General features: G+C 35.6%; 1 protein-coding gene across 7 annotated transcripts in view; it reads right to left on the reverse strand.

Annotated features, from left to right (window-relative positions):
* Window positions 1-22,335, reverse strand: part of plekhg5b (pleckstrin homology domain containing, family G (with RhoGef domain) member 5b) — a gene marked incomplete at its 3' end in the record, with an annotated part of 77,336 nt that overhangs the window by 14,784 nt on the left and 40,217 nt on the right. For all 7 annotated transcript variants that reach the window (XM_082145529.1, XM_082145531.1, XM_082145533.1 and 4 more), the window contains 6 exons: window positions 12,567-12,708; window positions 11,646-11,745; window positions 10,399-10,468; window positions 10,014-10,105; window positions 9,601-9,737; window positions 8,382-8,548 (listed from right to left, as the gene is read on the reverse strand). In XM_082145529.1, the coding sequence (XP_082001655.1) occupies window positions 8,382-8,548; window positions 9,601-9,737; window positions 10,014-10,105; window positions 10,399-10,468; window positions 11,646-11,745; window positions 12,567-12,708 (708 nt within the window). The remainder of the gene's footprint in view (window positions 1-8,381; window positions 8,549-9,600; window positions 9,738-10,013; window positions 10,106-10,398; window positions 10,469-11,645; window positions 11,746-12,566; window positions 12,709-22,335) is intronic.

Here is a 22,335-nt window from a genome sequence, read left to right on the forward strand (position 1 = left end):
ATATAATTAAAATAAAATAAAATAAATAAAATACAGAATTAATTTTCCTCTGTGGATGTTTTTAAATGTCAATTACTTCGTTATTTGTAAATATCACTGTAAAATACAACAATTCTACAAATATAATGAAAACAATCAAAAGTAAATTCATATTCATTTTTGTCAGTAGACGTAAACAAACAAATAAATAAACAAAATCAAATACAACAAAATAAAGAATGAATAAATGTATATTAATTTCCCTCAGTGGATGCACAGGTTTTTTACCCTCTTAGTGCTGTATAAATAAACATGAATAAGTCCCACATCATGTTAAGTGTTCAGCAGTCAGCTGAGGCGTTTAAGTTGACATTTCCCTACTGGTTACATTACCAGCACTCAAATCAATCCTCGTTAAAATGTTACAGCTTACCACAAACATACAACATACTCCTAAACGGTCACGTCTACCTGACCCTGATTCCTGACAACAACAGACTGACCACTGGGAACTGATGCATGTAGCCTTTTAACCCAAAACTTCTCCATACAACAGTTTATCTCAAGAACACAACAAACCAGTGTGAAGATAAGAACAGCTTTTGTTCAAGCTTTGAATAATGATAAAACAAACAAAGGTGGAAGACCAGCGCTCACAAAAATACCCCAAAACACCATTCTGAGCAGGTCACATTTCATTTACTAACTTTACCTTGAGTGTCAACATAGGACTAGTCTCAGGGTCAACAACACTCACAGTGTCACCCACTTCAATTGGTCAAAGCAAAGGCATAACAAAGAGCCATTGAAGCTTAAGGACAGTCGATTAATCAGTGATCAAAACCACGATACGGCCTTATCACCCGACAAGATAACAGCGTCTGTCTAGCACACGGGCCCGAACTTGTGTCATCAGGTAGCGGAATGATGCTAACGGGTTTCCATTACGCGCACATTCAGCTTCCATTGCACAGACACGAAGCTCCTTCCCACACAGCACAAACATTTGCTCATTGAGAAATACAGTGTCACGCAATCAAAAGGTTGTTATACAAGAGCTTAATCACTGATGAACAATTCACTGAAACATAAACTAATAACAACGTGCATCATGTTTAAAACATGTAAACCGTCTACTCCCTTTTTGAGCATAGATGTAAGAATGTCCTATCCAAACTTAAATGGTTGTAATTCATGAGTGCCTGAGGTTGGTCTCTATTTAAGGACACTCAGCAGATTATGGCTGAAATAAAAAGCACTTCAAAAAAATTTAAGTGTAAGAAAGTTAAAGAAGCTAAATGTTATGAACTTTAATACAAAATATATATTTTACAAAACTTTTGGCTCTAAATTAAAATATCTAGAAAATCAAAGCTACGTCTAAACAAGTTGTGTTCCAAATTTGAAGTTGATATCACAAAAATGTGAGATTTTGTTTAGGGACGCAATACCAAAAATAGCCACAAAATAGCCAGACATTTTTGATGCATTCTCCTATCACAAATGAATACAGTTCTGTCTCAATATCACTTCTATCACAAAATAGTGGCCATATATGGAACCTTTAGTGACAGACCTTTCCAATGATATATGTTTTGTCAAGATTTTATAAAACAGTCGAGTGCATTTTGTCAAATTTGAAACATGGGGGAGGAGCCTACTTGAAGGTTTTAAAGTACTGTTTCCATAGTAATGCAATGTCCAATTTCAAAACGGTTTTCAGGGATGAATTTTAAGTGTTGAAGCTTACCTAATTTACGATGACTTCTAAAAAATGTGATGGGGGGGAAAAATAGGCAATAAAAAGAAATGTGCCAAGTGTCCGAGACGCTGACAGTATAACAGGTTAAAAGCATGATTACTAGAGAGCCAGTCAATGAGTTCCATTGCTTTACCTGAAACTTTTTTGGTGATGGACTCTTGAGAGACACTTCACTAGGCAGACGGTCAGTATCCATGTGGAGCAGATCCCAACTGTGCCACGAGGACAGATGTCCAAAACGTACCATGATCCAACCTGGACCCCCTATCTGACCTCAAACAAGCACTTAGTCCTCTAAACTTCAGCAGTCAACATCCAGAGAAGAAAACAAGCTAGAAGACTCCACATGTGCTCAGGATCTGGCTGACAGCTTTGGCTTTATGACTTCATCAGTTAACTCCTCCCATCTCCTCCGAAGTCATTTTCTACATCACAGCAAACAACATTCACACGCTAGATGCTGATCCCTCCCACAGCAGAAACCAGCAGGCCTTCTTTGCTTACAGTAGGGAAGTATTAAATAAGCGGGTGAGTGAATCTAGGTCATATTTCACTCCGAAAACAAAGGAAATAAACAAGAAGTTATATTTGTCTAGATGGAAATGTTTGCATTTAATTTAGAATTTTGATGACAATTAAGCGTTTTCTCATTACTGTAACGCATCAGAAATTAAAAAACTATTTAGATAGCAATCAGTGTTGTAAAAATTAAAGCAACTTTACCAGAGTTTGTTCTGAAATTGTCCTAAATAAGACTTAATTTGGAAAATATATTAAAAATGTATACAGTAGCTCACATTTCACCCCAAAATCAAAAATAGAACATTTATAAGCATTTCGTGCACTGACAATTTCATGACAATAAAGAATTTCCCTCATTACTGTAATGCAAAAAAAACAACAAAAAAAAACTCTCATTATCACTATAATGGACAAAAATTATAAAAAATAAAAAAAATAAAAAAATGGTTTACACAGTAATGCTTTTACATGTTTACTGATTAAACAATCTTATACTTATTTAAAAACAACCAAAAAAGGAAATGTGAAGACGCATTATAAAGAGCATTTTGAGCTTAATTGTGATAAAATGGCTTTGTTTTCTTTATAAAAAAAAAATCTTTGTATTTTTTGGGTGAAAAGTGAGCATGTTTGGTATGCACTAAATATGTTTTGCTAGAAAAGGGTGGTTTCGCTGATATAGGTATAAAAAGCAGTGATGACAGACATTAGATTAATTACATAGCAGCATTTAGAGTTCAGTAAATGCTTTAAGCTACATTACAGATACTACTAATTAAGGTGATTTATGTGAGACACCATGAATTTGCTTTCCAAACAATGTTCTAACAAGATTCTCTCCACTAGTTTCCCATGAAGATAAGCCCCATTTTTTGCTAAAATCATGTTTTGTTCAACTGTCTTTGAACACTGAGTGTTAATGATCAGAAACTGATTGCATGGTAATTGTGTTAACTTCACAAGAGCATCAATCACATACGGGGGTCTGTTGTGTCAAGAGCTTAGTTTCTTTGTTGATAACCCAGGTAAATAAATGATTATATGGTTTGCACTGGTCTCTTACTTAATGAAAGATTTTATGTGCCATATGTGCATTTTTTGCCCAAAGCTTGCAAGAGTTATTATTATGCACCTTAAACAAAACATTTAACAACTTGATCCTTTCATTTATGGAGGGAAACTGATGCAGATTAGATCTGTCTGCTCCGACACTAACCTCTATGCTGTGATATTATTATACTTTTGAACCAGTCTCTTATCAGAGAGTTCAAATAGGAACAGGAAAAGCTCATTTCCTGCAGTTAGTTGCAGCCGACAGATGCTGTGCCGTTTATCCAGACCTTTGATAGTCCATTGACTGAGTTACATTTGATCAAACGCATCGTTTCCTTATTTAACGCTTCTCCTGGCGGCTTTTGATGCCATTTTTCGACACACACCTCTGCAGTCTTTGAAATCAATGTTTCTCAAAGTATTCACATACTTCTGTATAACTACTGATTATATTGGAAGCTAATGAAAATATTGCAATGTTAAAGCCATTTACCTTCTCATTGGAGACAGCTTAATCAATTAATAAAAAAAATATTTCAGATAGTTACTAAGGAAACATTTCTCATTCATAGTTTAACTTGATGTATTAAAATAACTAAAACTGAAAACAATTAATAAAAAATATATAGACATATTTAAAAAAAAAACTTTTACAAATTACAAAAACATTAAAATTAAAACAGAAAATATAAAATCAAACTAATTAAAAATATTAATAAAAATATAATAGTACTTCAATTATACAAAAAAAAACACTGGTAGTAGTAGTAGTAGTAGTAAATTATATATATATATGCTTGTGTGTGTATATATACAGTACCCACACATAGACGTTTATATTATATATAAATATAATAATATTTATACACGCATATATTATGCAAACACAAACTTTTATGTTAGATGCGATTAATTGATTTGACAGCACTAATATAAATACACACATTTCTTAATGCACTTTTTTTAAACTATGAATGTCATTGCATTAGACAATAAAAAACATCTTACCAAGCAGCATTTATTTTCAATTATCTCATTTTTTAAGCTAAATATTCTTCAAAAAAAATATAATTTGTTATCAGTTAAATGATTAAATGGAAAATAGAAATACAGTTACAGACAAAAAAGTACACTGACAATTTGTGATTGTTAAACTTTACAAATCATGTCCATAATGATGAACTATAGTTACTTTACTGGAACTACTATACTACTTTAACCAGTTGGTTAAAAGTCATTAAGCAAAAATGGCTCAGAAAAAAAGCATTTGAGTGCAGATGACACTTGCTTTGTTATCTAATGCAAAGATATAGCCAGTAGCTGGAGGTGATGCACATTCACAACATGACCAAGAGCCACTAAATCCATCATAATGACACATTTCTCTGTGTCGCTGTGCCATGGAGGCCCCTGGGGGCCACAGGGACTTCTGACCTAATCGCCTGGAAGGTTGTGTAATACACCTCTCAGGTCATTAGACAGGTGTCCTCAGGCAAGATAGCTCTACTGCGCATCTGTGTGGGTGAACGGTGTGCCACAAACGCCAGCTTGCATTATCAATCTAATCTTATTTGACTAAAGCAACAGAGCCGCAGGTTAAAAGTGAAGAGGGGAGTCCTGACGTCGACGCCTTTGATGTGAGAGATGAATCTTACGCCACAGGACATGCTTAAAGCGACAGAAGCCCAGCATGCATTTAAAGCAGAACATCAACGGTAACCATAGCAACGACATTGATTTTCTAACAAACATGTATACACCACTGGGACCATCATATTTAGGCGAGTTTCTGGCAAAAGAAGGCCTGGGCAAAAACACAACTTTCACCTGAAAACCTGCTCTTGTGACCCACTTGTCTTTCAGCTCCTGAGAGTGTAAAAGTCATGATGCTACATCAAACGCTCACGCTTCAAAGGTCACTCCCCCCACAGGGGCGGATCTGGCCAATCAAACCTCAAAGAGGAGTCCTGGTGTCACCGCCGCACCAGTAATCCCAGGGGTGATGGGTTTCTTTCTAAAGGTCAGACTTTGGTGAGGGGGCAAGACACAGTGGGCGAGTTACCACATACAGGTCAAACGCGCTCGCAGACAAAACCCAGCAACTCTCATAAAAATTCCAACGGAATAGTTGGCAGATGAATTGAGAATTCCATCAGCGGGAAACAGAGAAGGTCGGAAGACTTGAGACTTAACAACAGATCACTGCTACTGTCAGAACATTCAAAACATACGGTCCAAAGCATATGTGTGACCCTGGATCACAAAACCAGTCACACGTCGCACGGGTATATCTGAGGCAATAGCCAACAAGACATTGTATGGGGCAGAATTATCGATTTTTCTTTAAATGCCAAATGTTCCATGAAGATATTTTGTAAATTTCCTACTGTAAATATATAAAACATTTATTTTTGTGAGTGAATGCAGCACAATCGCCAACATAAATGGACAAATTTAAAGGCGATTTTCTCAGTGTTTAGATTTTCTTTGCTCCCTCAGATTCCAGATTTTCAAATAGTTGTATCTCGGCCAAATATTGTCCTATCCTAACAAACCATACATCAATGGAAAGCTTATTAATTCATCTTTCAGATCTCTATTTCAGAAAATTGACCCATGTGACTGGTTTTGTGGTCCAGGGTCACATATATATGTCAGGGGTGTTTGTTTCCTCCGAGGAGGCACGGGAGGCAGCGTCTCCTCAAAAAACTAGATGAGAAAATAATCCATATCACAAAATGTGACATTTAAAAAGTGTAAAAAGTCACTTGTTTCATGATAAATATTCTGCTTTGTCATCACAGGAATAAATTATATTTTAAAATACACTATAACAGAAAACAGTTCTTTTAAATTGTTAGAATATTTCACAATATTGCTGTTTTTACTGTATTTTTGATCAAATAAATGCAGCCTTGGTGAGCAGAAGAGACTTCTTTCAAAAACATGAAAAAAATATTTTTGGATGGTAAAATATAAACAAATATGAATTAACTTTCTAGCTTTGTTTTGGCAAAAGGCACTTTACTACAATCCTGTAAAAAAAAAAAAAAAAAAAATCAGGATGCCACAAGTGTAAAAAAAAGATGAAGTTTCTCAACCCTATAATATTTAATGATAACAAATGACAAAAATCAAATGCTGATCAAGGTTCTGAAAAAAGAATATATTTTGGGGAAAGTTTGAGATGCGCTATTTGCATAGAATGAACAACTAAAAATTACGTCACAAAGTGATAAGGAATGACTCGCTGGAAAACAAAGAGGGCGGAGGAACCCAAAAATGTGTCAGTTGATACCATGATGTAAACTCTGGCAGGCTGGTTATCTTACAAACGTGTGAATGCAAACCACAAGACTTGAATGACACCAGAGGCGATGACTGTGAAAGTAGAAACAAACAACAGCCCTTCTTTTTATTAAAACTGGTGAAAAATCTTAAGCTCAACAAAGCCACATGATTTGACGTATCTCACCTGTCTGTCTGTAACACAAACAGGGTTTGTTTAAATTTCTAAACTCAAGTATGAGCATTAGCCGCATTGATGCCTTTATGTCAATGAGTGCTGAGATAATATAACATTAAAGTGAATTTAAACATTCAAAGACCAACCATAATCTTCCTTTTCGGTTGCTAACTAACCTTTTATTGTAAACAAAACACTGTAGATCAAACACTGGGTCTAATTAGTGAGATTCTCTGTGGTTTTCCTAAAGGCCCGTCTTTCCAAGAAACTGGAAAAACAAACCTGAATCTAATGCGTAATACCTATGCAATATTCTTCCAACACGTGCAGGCTTGTTTTATGCTGTTACGTAACCTCCATCCATACACAGCAAAGCAAAACCTGATGGGATGACAGCATAGACCTGAATGCTCTGTTCAAAGATTTTATTGCTAAGCCTGACGATTCAACGTCAAATCACAATAAAAACCTATGAGGGACATCGACAGGCCTTTACCCACAATCCTACGGTCTGCACTCATCTCCGACGCCTATAAATCCATGTTTGAACACGCACACAGGAGTGAGTTCAGGCTTGTCTTTCCACGAATCCATCTTTACTGAGCATCACAGCGCAACCGGGAAATCCAATCCCATGATGTTGAAAGAGTAACCAGTCATTTCTACAGAGAAGAGCTAAAAAGCACACAATTGCCAACATCAGAAGCTCAAGAGTGACCCGAGTGTGGCAGAGGATACTAACAGTAAACTTCCTGCATGAGGTAATAATGTGTTATGTTTAAAAGGAAGGTCAGGTGGGACTGAGGCGTTTAGATATCATGAAAGAGAGGAACACATGAATATAGGGTCGACGGGGACAGCAAATACACTTATTGGACATGCAAAGAGATTAGCCAATCATAACAGCGATCATTTACATATACAGTAGAAGTGTCAAAATGTACTTTAGAGGGGACAGAAAATGATCTTGTCAAAATTTAATTAATGTAATTTAAATAAAATTAAATGTAAAATAGAAAAATAAAATAAAATTAAATCCCTACAAATGGTCTTGTAAAACTAAATTATGACTAAAAACATTATAAGGACTTGGTGCAAAAAAAATTTATGCTGAAATAAATAAATAAATAAAATATTTTCTTGATATATATTTTTTAATTAATTAAATAAATCATATTATTATTAATCACAGTTATAATATATGGCCGGATGATGGTCTTGCAAATCTAAGATGGTCTTTTGGTCTGCAAAACGACTAACAACCCTGACTAACACTATAAGGACTTTAATAAAAAATTAAATTCTGCAAAAAAACAAAAAACAAAAAAAAACAAGCAATTTAGGCCATGTTTCTAAACCAAATTTATGACACAAAAAATTTATAAAACATACAAAACAAAACAAAACAAAAAACTATATTCTCATATAGGGCAGACAAAAGGTTGTGTACGACTATTACGACAACAACGATAACAACCTTGACTTGCACTAAGAAAATTAAAAAATTAAATGCTGCAAAATGTGTCCCCTTTAGCATCTATAAGCACATTAGGCCATGTTTCTAAAACAGATAAAAATAAAAAAAAGGTCACTACTGACCAGTATGTCCACGCTCTCACGCCGCGGTAGGGACCCATGCTCTGCCCTCTCACTGCCCGGTGTGAGGATGTAGACGCTGCCCCCTACTGTCGGCTTCATGTTGGGAAGACTGAGAGAGCGCAGGTCCTTCACGCTCTGCTCCACCTTCAGTTCATCGCCGGGTCGAGCTGCACAAAAACACAATATGATATAATGTCATTTAATATATAATATAATATGCCTGTAACCATAGTAAAACATGCAGTGGGGCACACGACTTTGAGAGATTTTTGCTTTAATAAAACACGATTTTAAATTAATTGATTATTATTATTGTTGTTATTATTATTATGTTGTTGTTGCTATTTAAAAACTAAATAATTAGGTAAATTATTAAATAGAATAAAAAATAAACAATGTAAAACATTAAAATTACAAAAAATGACAAAACAAAATAACTAACCAAAAAAACTTTAAAAGTTTTTTTTTTTAAAGGGGGGGGGGGGGGGGGTATAAAGTATAAAATATGGCCCTTTTGGCATCCATATGCATCTGCATATTATGCATGTTACTAGAACAGATTTACAACACAAAATAAACGAAATGATTAAATTAAAAATAATACTTACAATACTGTGTGGATTATTGTTAGTAAGAAATAGTGTTTAATTCCAAACTCAGTCCAACTGAATATGCTCAAATCCTTTGTTAGTAATGATTCAAAGTAACAGAAGGTCTTCAAAAAGACTAGATCTTCAGCATGAATTGAACATTTCTTCACTCCTCACTAACTGTTAATGTCCCAATCTTTTTAAAATGAACCCTTCACTTCACTCTCACGTCACAGGCTCAGCATTACGCAAGAGCGGTAGGTGGGATGCCTGTGTTAGCGTGTGTTGGGTGTTATCAGATTAAAGATGTGGGTGATGGAGGTTTATAAAGACTGGTTGTATAGTCATGAAAAGAGTCACGAATTCTTTAGAAGTAAAAAAGCTCTAATGAAGTTTAATTAGTCACACCTCATTTTGCAGGAAACTGCCTGGTTCTGTGTTTGTTGTGTCATGTAATACCGAGATATGTTTTGAAGTGTACTGTGGTGAACATGCAGGAAGAATGGGTTACCGCAGCTGAAGTGAGGAAATGTTGACAGCAAGACTGAAGCGATGAAAACTTGTTACATTGATGTGCTGGTGAGAAAAGTGGTCACTGCAGAGGACGTGCCACGCTTCAAAACTCTTACCTTTTACTTTAAGGTAATGTCCTCCAAAACGATATGCCTCAAATTGGAGTGAGAGTGGAGTGTTCGACTGGTCCAGGAATAGATGGACTCGGGATAATTCGATGCCCTTGCGCTCAAAAATTGGTCCGAGCACCTCTCTAAAGAGTAATAAAATGAGCGCATAAGTTTCAAAAACAGAGTAATCAACTTTTAAAATCAGCCAATCACAGATTTAGACCTTTGAATGGTAGTTTTGAATGGTAGAATGATAGTTTGACCTCAAATATTGATTATGCAATGGACACATTAAAAGACACACACAAAAACAAACTTTACTAACTAATTTTGCTCCTCAACCGGTAGAGAATGGCGGTGGCAACACCAAAGGTTGTGGGTTCAAATCCCAGGGTACACAGATCTGTTCCCTGACTCACCGTAACGTCTTCTTTTTGACAGCGGGGACAATCTCCGTGTCTATGTCTATGTTGAGGTCAAACTTGAGGCTGAAGCACTCCTTCCTGGGGTCCTATAGGGGGCGACAGACCGACACTGGTCAAAGGTGGGCGGCACACAGACCACTTCCAGTCATTTACACCAAACTCTAAATGTGATCGTCACAAGATATCGATCAAGTGGACCACATACTGGATCTCAGACGTGTAATTTCCTGTGCACTACGTCAGATAGGAAAGTCCACGTTCAAGTCTGTGCTTGTACAGTTAAACTAATGTAATATGTAGAAAGGGGGCTATACTGTTTGTGCTTGTTTTCAGATTATCATTGAGCAATGAAAAAAAAAAAAAAGAGGACAGCGCTTACATCAGTGTGGCGTCGCCGGGGCTTCTTTCCTTCTCTTCCTTTCAGCTTCATACCTCCAGTCTTGCGTTCTCTGTCAAAAAGGCAGAAAAACACCACAGGCACATGAGGACAGAGGGTCATGCCATCTGTGTGTGACATTATCACTTTTATTTTTTTAGGGCTGAATGATTTTGGGGAAAAACATTTTTAACTGCGATTTTTTTCTGATTAAAATTGCAATTGTAGTAAAAAAAAAAAAAAAAAAAAAATAACTCCAGGTTTGCTGTGCTTGTTTGTAGAACTGCACAATTTGGGCAAAAAATGTGATTATATACTGTACATGTATGAGTATGACTGTAAAATAATAATAATATTGTTATTATTACTATTATTAATAAATACAAATATTAAATAAAATAAATGTGGCCCACTTTCGCCCAAGATTTTGTGATTATATCAATATGACTATAATAATATTAATAATACATTTAATATTTATTGTTATTATCATCATCATTAAATAATTAAACAAATAAATATGAATAATACATATTAATAAATATCTTATTTCACTGCAAATTTTCAAAAAAGTATTTATGAAAAATAATATAAATATACAGAAATATTATACATTTGTAAGTAATACAAGAATAATAATAATAAAAGTACAATACTAACCGTAATTTTATGTGGTAAATATTGTAAATAGTGCTTTTATTTTGGCGGAAAACTGCAGGGAGCCCTTAAAGCATCTCTTTTGTGGAAAACATTCGGTTTATTAGAACTTCTCAAATTTGGGAAGATGGTTAGCATCTGTTACATTCCCACATGCATGTTATGAGCGACCCAAACTAAGAGCGCTTACAGAGATGGAGTGTGTGTGTGAAGTTTCACCGTTCAGACACATCGGATCATGAGCTGCTCGCGTGCAAAAGAAATCAGTTCTGCGATTCACTCCCAAACTCCAAGTGCATATATTTATTTAATTAAATCACAGCCTTTACAATTAGACAATCGCATTAAGCCATATAAAGATTTCGGTTTTATTTTGATTCATCATGTAGCCTTAATATTAAATCTCCATTGATCTGTTTCAGATTAACCGTGTGTATTTCACCTTTGGTTCAGGTTTCGTGCCCTTTAGCTTGATTTGAATGGTGCACAAAAAAACCTTTGCATTTCGCATCACTATGTTGTGCAACTTTTGGTGTGTAAGATTCCATATGGTTATTTGAATGTTGTGTGACGGTTGTGGATCACCGACTGACCCTCGCTCAGTGCTTCCTTCCTCGTCTTCCTCTAGGTCTGAATGGGGACTCGTGCGAGGCGGACAGGAACGCGTCGACACATTCCGCGCCAGGATAGAACCTGACGACACAGATCTGATCTCACAATCTTCACTCTTTATAGACAGGGCTATTATCTGTTAACTGAAACTAAAACTATTAAAAACATTTCTGTTGATTGAAATAAAGCTGAAATAAAATGAAATATAAATATTAGTTGAAAAACTTAAAATAAACGAATTCAAATGATTAAAATAGAAATAATAAAAAAATACAACTAACAAATGACTGAAATGCTGAAATAAAAATTAAACCCAAATAGCAATATTAAAATAAAATAAAATTAATAAAAGAACAAAATCACAAAAGCACAGAATAAAATGGCTAAAAGTTAAACTAAAATTAACATGAAAAATAAAAATCTAAAAATAAAAGCCAATTCAAAATAAATGAATAATAAATGAATAAAACTAAAATAACTGCTTCATAATAAATTAAAAAACACAATTATTTTCACTAAATAATGGTGCAGATATAAAAAAAAATATTTGATAAAAAGTTGTTCAAGATTAAAAAGATAAAGATAAAATAAAAATATAAAGAATTTAAGTAAAAGTATTTAAGTTACTTTCTTTTAATAAAAAAAAACTTTAAAATATTTTAATAAAAAAAATTCCAATAAGAAATAAATATATAAAAAAAATACTTTATCAAATAAATTTCTGTTGACTTATTTTATTTAAAATCAGCATCTGTCGATCTGTGACTGAATGGTTGAATTTTAATGGTAGTTATTGGTTGTACAAATGAACCTGGCACTCAGTCCAGGTGTTTTTTGTACGAAGCATAAACCTGTTTGTCAGAGAGAAACATGAGTGTGTTTGTGCCTGTTGGACCATTTACCTTGTGGCTGTATGTCAAAGCGTGGATGCCTGTCAAAGTGCATGCTGTCAGACTCATCCAGGTGACAGCGAGAATCACATGACTCACACAGGTGCAGAGGGCTTTTACCGTTCAGTTCCTGACAGTCTGGGTGATGACACACCTACAGGAACACAGAGAGAAATCATCCATCAGACCATGTGAGCAGAACCTTTGAGTCACTCGGGGTCAGGTTCATTTCACTTCACCACACTGCATATCGTTGCTTCTGTAAGCTGAAGTCACTGTCTGGGTGTTGAAGTCACTGTCTAGGTGTTAAACTTTCTCTTCCGATAGTTTACATCATCACGTACAGTCTCAAACACAACCGTACACACACACACACACGGCTAAAGAGCCTTGTTTACACCACAAACCAATCCAAAAACAGAGGTAAATGGTTTAGAATTAGGATCATTTACAGTGGAAAGACCAAGGTAGAGTGGGTGTCTCACAATGTAATACCATTAATATATACTGTACATGGAAACAGAATTCATTACCATAGTATTTACATATATATATATATTTAGGTTCAAGAGTAGCATGGTACATGGGTCAAGAATATGGTACATGTGCAAAAACCATTGTGATAGCATGGTACTCTTTTGTTTGTGATATAATTTAGTGGTATATATTTGTTTAGACAAGTACTAAGGTAGTATAATGTGATTTTTACTGTTACTATATGATCAAAAATACAGTAAAAAACTTAATATTGTGAAATATTATTATAATTTAAAATAACCTTTTTAATATGCTGCAAAATGTAATTTATTTATATGATGGCAAAGCTAAATTTTCAGCTTCATTCCCTCAGACGTCAGTGTCACATGATCCTTCAGATTTGCTGCTCAAAAAACAATTCTTATGTTGAAAATATAAAGCATACTTGCTTAAAATATTAATTTCTTCCAAAGAAGACCCTCAAACTTTTGAACGATTGCCCATATATAGTGATAATATCAGATGAAAATGGTACGGTTGTTTAGGGGACGTCCCAGGTATAAGATAAGTCACATGGACTTTTTGGATAGTATAACGCTGTAGAGATTTAATCAGTTTATGCATAGCAAGAAAGATGTGCATAAACGAAGTGTACCATTTGTGATAAAGCCAACGGTGGCCTTGTTTTTCACAACGCATTGCAGAAACAGAGTCATGTGAAACATCTAATTTGAGATAAAGTTGCACAGACAACTCTGAAGAGATAAAGTCCTTGAGAAAAGATCCATTCTTCCATAGCAGATCTCAAAAACTGATTCAATCAAGAACCACAACAAGTTTCAGGTTCACATACACAGTTATTTACGCAGCTTGCTGTTTTATATAAAAGCATCGACTGTCACACCTACTCAAGCTTAATCCAAATCCCTCCGAAATGACTCATATTGAAAAATAGCGATCAGTCGAGCGTCCTCTCCTCTTACCTTCAACATTATGGGATGTGTGCAGGCCGCCCCATCCGTGGGCATCCGTGGACGGCAGTCCATGGTGGAAAAGAACACCACTTCAGTACCGTCACACACCCCTAAACCACATGGATGAGTCCCAAATCATCCCCTTCCCCCCAAAGAACCAACAAGATGTCCAATTAATCCACTCCCTTGGTGTCTGGTGAGGTTAAGCGCTCATGGGGGCAGGGCAGTTTTAGGCTAGTCCTGGTCTTCCCCAACAACCAAATCAGTCTTCAGATGTCCAAAGCCCCTCTAATCTGAGGAGCTAATCATCTGCTGTGCGCTCTCACAAACCCTTCTGATGGGGCGGTGGAGATTAGATTTGGCTCATCTCTTTCTCAGACTGGACGTCACCTCAAAAGGGTTCTACCCCGAGGAAGAAAGGCAGCCTCGGCTCCATAAAGTTTTTAAATAGAGCTTGCTTTTAAATGGGCCTTGTTGTCTGTAATAGGCATGACATGGTCAACCACAATAAGGACAATTAGGTTAGGTGTACTTTCATGTTTTTCAGATTCAAAGGCTTGTTGGGACATTGTGCAAAGCTGCAGCAGCTTTAAAGGCATGAATGGTCCAATATGGATTCAATGTGACCACACAAATCACTATAGCGCAGAACAAACAGGGATAGTTCACCCAAAAATTAAACTTCTGTCATAATTTACTCACCCTTTAAGTTGTTCCTAACGATTGCCGGCAACCAAAAAGATAATGGGCCCTCAGATTAACTTCCATAGTATTTTTTTCTCTCCATACTATGAAAGTCAATGGGGCCCATCAACCGTTTGGTTACCCATATTCTTCAAAATATCTTCTTTTGTGTTCAGCAGGAGAAAGAAACTCATACAGGAACTATCCCTTTAAACATTGGTGCAATTTTAAGCCCAAAGTATACTTCAGTTTTTATGCATATGCGAGGGTCCGCGTATAGTGTGTGTGATGCACTTTGTATATATGCGCACTGAGTTTGGTTTGCACTAATCAGTTGTTCCACAAGGTGGCAAAACTGGCCCAGGCCGTTGTATCACATTAGAAAACGAAACTTAAGAGACGGAAACACCAGAGACTGCGACAACAACAAGACGCCCGCATTGACTAGCACGTGTATGAGGGGGTTATAAGATTGCCGCAACATTAGTTTAAAAATACAATGACATTTTTGTCGGTCATCATAACTTCTGGAGAGAAATAGCGCAGACACTGGACAAAGATGAAACTTTCTAGAGCACATGTGTCGACCGCTGGCGTTCACATATGCTACCAAATGGAGCAAACTTTGAAAGGCTATAAGTATAATTTAGTCAGAGCTTTATAGATATTCATAAACGTGGGAGATAAATGGGCACATATTGGGTGGAAAAAGCTAACTTTTGGTCTCCATTGGCATTGCATTCTCTATGGAAAAGGTTTTCAAATTTAGATCCAGGGATTCCCTGAGGTCTGCAAAAAAAAAAAAAAATCCCAAATAAAACAATTCTGAACTTGTACTCCATGAAAACTTTACACAATAAAATTAGAATGATATAACAGAATAAACATATAATATGCAAATTAGTGTAGTCAAATCGATGAATCACGATTCATCGCATTAAACATAAAAGTTTGTTTACATAATATATATATGTGTGTGTGTGTCTGTGTATATGTACAATGACACACACACACATACATATACATATATATATATGTGTGCGTGTGTGTGTATTTTATGTGTGTGTATATATATATATATATATATATATATATATATATATATATATATACACAGTACAGACACACACAGACATGTATATGATATATATAAATTTAATAATATATATACACATTATGTAAACAAACTTATGTTCGATGCGATTAATCAAGATTAATCGATTTAACAGCACTAATACAAATGCATGTAGAAAGTGATCAACAGTGATCTAACACGCACACAATAACTAAAGCACATTAGATTTTTTAATAGTGGGGATTATGACTGATTATGAGAGAAAAGACGACAGGTCATTCCTCTTTACAGTAAAACTTCCTGCACAGCGGCCAACAGAACAGCCTGTGTACTCACGTAATGTGTGTTTGCCATGAGCCACTGCTATGACAACTGACAGCTTTTTCTGTGCTGTTAGGAGTTTGGAGAGCCGAGCTGAATCACCGGTGGGGACTAATGTTCTCGGACGAGTTACGGCACATTTGTCTGAAGGAAAACAGGACTCATCGCCGTTTATGGATTGGCTGACAGTGTGAACCTGACCCCGGGGCAGTGGCATGAGAAGCGCGATCACGTATTCACACCCGTTTAGTGATGAGGAGAGAGGTGATAAAGTAGTTCTGGAGAAGGCTGAGGTGAAAGATGAGAATAGCTTTGTGCCAAGAAAGCTCTCACTACCTTCTTAGGCAGCTTCCTTCTAAAACAGCATACTACTGATTTGACATGACTTCTCTCGAAATGGTCACTCAGTCACATCACACAATTAGCAGTCCTTAGGATGTGCACTTAAAACTCTCGACTTGAGTTGATTTCAATTAGTGTTATTGCTAACTAGAACTTTATATATATATATATATATATATATATATATATGAAGAGTTCAGATGCAAAAGCCTCTAAGTGCCATCTGAAATTTTCTTCTAGAATGATCATTTTTATCAAGCTCATATATTTAAGTTCAGTAATTTCACTTAAATGGCAATGAAAATTACCTATTAATTGTCATTTAAGTGAAATTACTGACCTTAAATATACGAGCTTGATAAAAATGATCATTCTAGAAGAAAATTTCAGATGGCACTTAGAGGCTTTTGCATCTGAACTCTTCATATATACGTAAATAAATAAATATATATATATATATATATATATATATATATATATATATATATATATATATATATATATATATATATATATATATATATATATATATATAAATAAATAAAAGATCTGTAATTTTTGGAAATTTAAATAAACCTGAACGAAAATAAACGATAATTAGATGATAAACTTAAACTTTAAAAACTTAAGTGAAAATCAGACATCTTGTTTTGCCAACTAATTAAAATAAATAAGTTTATTAGTCCTAAAATAAACTAAAGTACAACAATTGTAAAATGTAAAAATGTAAAATTACTAAAGTCAAAAACTAAACAAAAATAGAGATATAAAAAAACTAATAAAAATGACAAAAACACATAAAATTACTAAAATGTAAACTAAAATGAATAATTTATATAAAAATAAAAGCCAATCAATATCAATATCAAAATATTAATAAATATCATAATAATAGCCTATATAATTAATAGTCAAAATAATTAATTTTTTATTAGAACATTGCTAAGTTAAGAATATGACCCTGTAAAACGCACAATGATGTTCTGTAAAACATTGGATACTTCTCAGTCCACAATTGGATTTTTTATTTTATTTTATTTTTTTATTGAATTGGAATTTAGCTAAAATGTGGTTATCTTAGTAGGCAGAATCATGTTGTTGATTGTTTCAAACAACCTCACATATGGAGCACACCTATAATACTTACACCATTTTGTCTAAATAAAAATAAATAAAAATAAATCACTCAAGAAGCCATTTTAAATGTAATAAGCGAATTTAGGCATCACAAACAATATAATGTACAATATGAAAATTGGATATTAATTTTGAAATTTGCTTTACAAATACGCACAATTGAGTCTTTCTGAAACCGCTTAATCGAGAGACTTCAAGCATGTTATGTGCTGACCAAACAGTTGGGCAATTAAGGGACCCTCAGCCAGGGATCAAAGCCAAGGACAGCTGTGTGTGTGTGTGTGTGTGTGTGTGTGTGTGTGTGTGTGTGTGTGTGTGTGTGTGTGTGTGTGTGTGTGTGTGTGTGTGTGTGTGTGTGTGTGTGTGTGTGTGTGTGTGTGTGTGTGTGTAGGCTGTCTGATTTTGAAGTTGTGCTGGATTACCCATGGGCCTCAGGAAGGGGCAATATGTTTGGAGTGTGGAGGTGAATGTAAGTGAACAGCAGAGAGAAACAGACAGCTGTGAACACACACAAGTGTCCAGAGGGGCTTTTCGAATTTAGGGAGATGTGGCACCATTCTTAGCTATTACATGTGCACACTCACAACAAAAACAAAAATGTACTTAGTTAAAGGTACACTATGTAACTTTTTTTTGCTCAAAATGAACAAAAATTTAAATAATGAGTCTATACATCATCAATCCTTCTTCCAAAACGTGTTTTGTCTTACCCTGATTCACTATTTTAAGTGTTTAGATTTTAGACCTGTCGGGATGAATAGACCTTCCTGGGGAATTGCGTACAAGCGTCACTCGCCCGTGCGTGTTTCGTCATCTCCATAAATAGAGTAAAGTTGCTCCGGCTCCTTTGACGTGTGTATGGTGTGTGAGTGCCATATAGTTGGAACACAACGAGTGAGAAAGGCTGACATGGAGCTGCTAAATCTCGAACCTCTGGAGAATCACCCGTTTAAAACAAACATCGAACAGAGAAGAGTCTGCTGGCAAAAAGAGAACACGATAGAGCTCGTAATAAAACCAGAATCAACATTAGCCTGGCTTTTTGGAGATGGCGAAAACTGAGGGTTTTGAAATGTTGTAAAAGTGACGCGGAGAGGTCGTTTTTAGGGCTACGGGTTTTCAGACTGTGGCCAAAATCTTTTCTTTTTTTTTTTTTGGCTCACATGTGACTCAGATCTGTTTTTCTCATGACAGTGTGAACGGCACAAACCACATGGAATCTGATCTTTTGTGCTCCTAAATCCGACACAGGTCAGATGTTTTGCAATGCGACCTCATTCTGAACAGACATATCGGAATTCATTCGACTTGTACGTCACTCTATAGATCAACATTCATCGCAATTCTGCCCTCATGAGTCACTTCAAAGATTTTACATAACCGAAATTATCAAGATCGTCGCAAAATGTGTCGGTGGAAGGACAGTGATGTGTCAGAACTCGTAAGTATTACAGTTTTATATACAAGCAAAGCATGAGGGCTCGTATCATAAATGTTTAAAAACTATGCTCTTCTTTTGCACATCCTTGTCTTTGCTTTTTATATTGCCTGTGCATAAATTCGCTGGCAGATCAAATGATAAATTATAAATAAAAGCGTAATACTTCCATATAAACAGCATGCTGCGTGACGTCTTTTTATCATTCTTTTGCACATGCAGGTCAGTCCAGGACCATGATCTGTTCGCACTGGAATCTGATATTGATCACATTTAAAACAACAATGTGAACAGCTACACAAAAGAAATCGGATCTGAGCAATAAATCGGAATTGTAATTCAACAGGTGAGTAAGGTATTTTATTGAACAGATACATTTTGCCATATGTAGCTGAAGGAATCCACTGCTGCTTTAATGTATATGTAATGAGTGATTATAATCAAGGTATTAATCAATATATTTCCTTCTAAATATCAAATGAGTTGAATGACTTCTCTGGAGATTTTACTTTGTTATAGAAGTTACCAGTGTGATCATAATATTTTCATGTATTCTTTAATGTCTGTATTTGATATTTGAACGCAGTAACAGCGCTTGCTCATTTAGCCCGGCTTCCAGATATGAAATATGGAAAGATGTTTTATATGAAATATGGAAAGATGTGTCAATACATACATCTGTTTTTCTAGGGCACTCTGACAACTATAGTCACAGGGATCAATGAAGTCTATAGTTGACCATCTCTTTGTTAAAGGGATAGTTCACTTTGAAATAAATTTTTGGTATGTTTTAGCTTACCTCAAGGGCATCCAAGATGTAGGTGTCTTTTTTTCCGCAGTAGTTTCAATTTTGATATTTTTAGGTCAAACCGTTCTTGTCTGTCAGTCATATAATGCAGGTCGATGGTCACCGTCTCAAAGAGCATGCACAGAGTCCAAATTAAAACAATTCCCCGTCGTACACGTCAGATCAGATCACTCGGACATGGCTGTGTATAAGAGGTAAAAACGATATAAATACTGTTCGTTTTCTCACACAAACCGCTCGTTTCGTGTCTTAGGCCATCAATGTGTGCTTACGATGGGGAATTGTTTAATTTGGACGACAGGGAATTGTTTTAATTTGGACTCTGTGCATGCTCTTTGAGACGGTGACCATCGACCTGCATTATATGACTGACAGACAAGAACGGTTTGACCTAAAAATATCAAAATTGAAACTACTGCGGAAAAAAAGACACCTACATCTTGGATGCCCTTGAGGTAAGCTAAAACATACCAAAAATTCATTTCAAAGTGAACTATCCCTTTAAAGCCTTACTTTCCAGTTAGACTAAAGGTCAGAGACAGAATGTATTATCTTGATGTTTTGAGACGACTCTCCTGTTTATAGTTAGAGCCTGGCCAAATCCAACCTTGGAAAAGATGTGTGTCGGTGTGTGTGTTAGTCTTCTTGGTTACAGGTTTAGGAACAACTGGAATTATTGGAGATTGACTGAGTTGTTGTTCTGGATATGTTGGCACCCAGCAACCCAAATCTGTGACCTGGAAGGTCACGACGTGCCTAACTTCAGGGTCCGAGTGTCAGCTACCTAATCGATGGAGATATGCTTCAGCCTATCTGTATATGTGTGGAAAATTACTATGTTTTATCTATTCTTAGCCAATGAGAATCATTCAACCTGAAGCAAGGACGTAGCTTAGACCTTGGTGAGGGGTATAACTGCTGTGATCTTTGTAACTGTAAGCTGGGCGGCCTACGAACTCCATGTGAGTCTTGAAGCTGACTTCTGCTGATGAAACTGCAAACTATCTTCAGAAAATCTTTTCTTTAATTTATTATAATTCTGACTCTGGGTCTTCTTTCAAACATCTGGTCCTTGGGTCCTAAACTCTTACCCACTAACATAGCTCTCTAACAGAGACGAAGCACAACCAAAACTATGTTCTCCCACAAAATGCATGCAGCTTTTTTTAAATCGCTAGTTGCATTTTGTTCTTTTAACAAAAAGCTTGAAATAGCATGGCTTAAACAACCAAAAATCAAATGACTAGTAACCGGAAATGTGTTTCATTCCTCGTTACGACAGATAAAACGATAACAGCCACCATCCCCATTTATAAGAGCTCATTCATCTGAGGATTATGACGTTATGTGGGCTTTAATAATTTCATGCCCTCATTTCTCCATCAATAATCTTTCAAGCAATTAAGCCTTGATTTGCAAAAGCTTTTCATTAATGAAAAATCAGGGGTTTTTTAAACATTTCATCAGCATCAATCTGCAAAGTTGACCTGGAGTGAAGGGGACCCATGGTGAACAGGTTTTCTGGTCTATATGTGGCTATATGTGCTGTGCAGACAGTGTGAAGAGTTTCAGGTCAAATGTCAAGTGCAGTGTCCTTTAGTGCAGGATTAAACCGTCTGCCACAAAACTGAGCACCTGTTCCCTTTAACTGCACAGCTCGCTCGGTCTTATATAATGTACATTTTCATCCCTCTTTCGCACACAGATAATCGTGTCAGCGTTTAATCTCTCCTTTCATGGAAAGCTGCACGAGAAATTTGCCCTCGCCATTTGGAAGGGCGAATGAAATTATGCGCGAGCAACAATGAACCGTGGAAAACGCTACTAACTACTTTTATTATACATCATTTTTTTTATATTTTGTCTAGTATCAACATAGCATGATGAAAATAATGCTAAATCCCAGTTTTGTCACAATTATACTGCACCAACATGTTTTAAATGTCAGGGGTTGTTTTTTTGTTTTTTTATCTGCAGGTCCACAATGTTTTTTTTTGCCAAATAAATACTGCTTTTATTGTAAAAAATAAATGGTATTATTAGATTATATAAAGATACTGCCCACTTAAAGTACCTTAAAACTTAACAAGCACAGTTTCCTCTCATGTCTTGACGTATTTCCTGTTGAAACAGGATGTTTAGGTGGGTCATTTCAAAGGGCTTGTTTATTTAATTAATAATATAAAAAAAAAAAAAGTAAATAGTCCTTAGTTAGTCTAAGCACACATAAAGATGACTTGCTACAGCTTAACAGATTGAAGAGGGATGGACATTCTCATTCTAGATAGCATTTAATTGGACAATTTGTGCAGTGCAACACAAGTCATCAATATATTTGTTCTATTGTGCTAAAAGTTAAAGACAGTAAATTTTAAATGCATATACAGTGTTTGTTAAAAGTGAACTCCTAATTTTCTAAAGAAATAGCTTGTTCAACTAGGAGCTCTAAACTGGGTAACAGGATATGCTGAAACTCAAACAAGAGGGACATTACAAAATTGAGCAACATCAAAGAAAACTCGAAG

Source organism: Leuciscus leuciscus (assembly GCF_965113295.1).
Source record: "Leuciscus leuciscus genome assembly, chromosome: 18".
NCBI classification, from domain to species: Eukaryota; Metazoa; Chordata; class Actinopteri; order Cypriniformes; family Leuciscidae; genus Leuciscus; species Leuciscus leuciscus.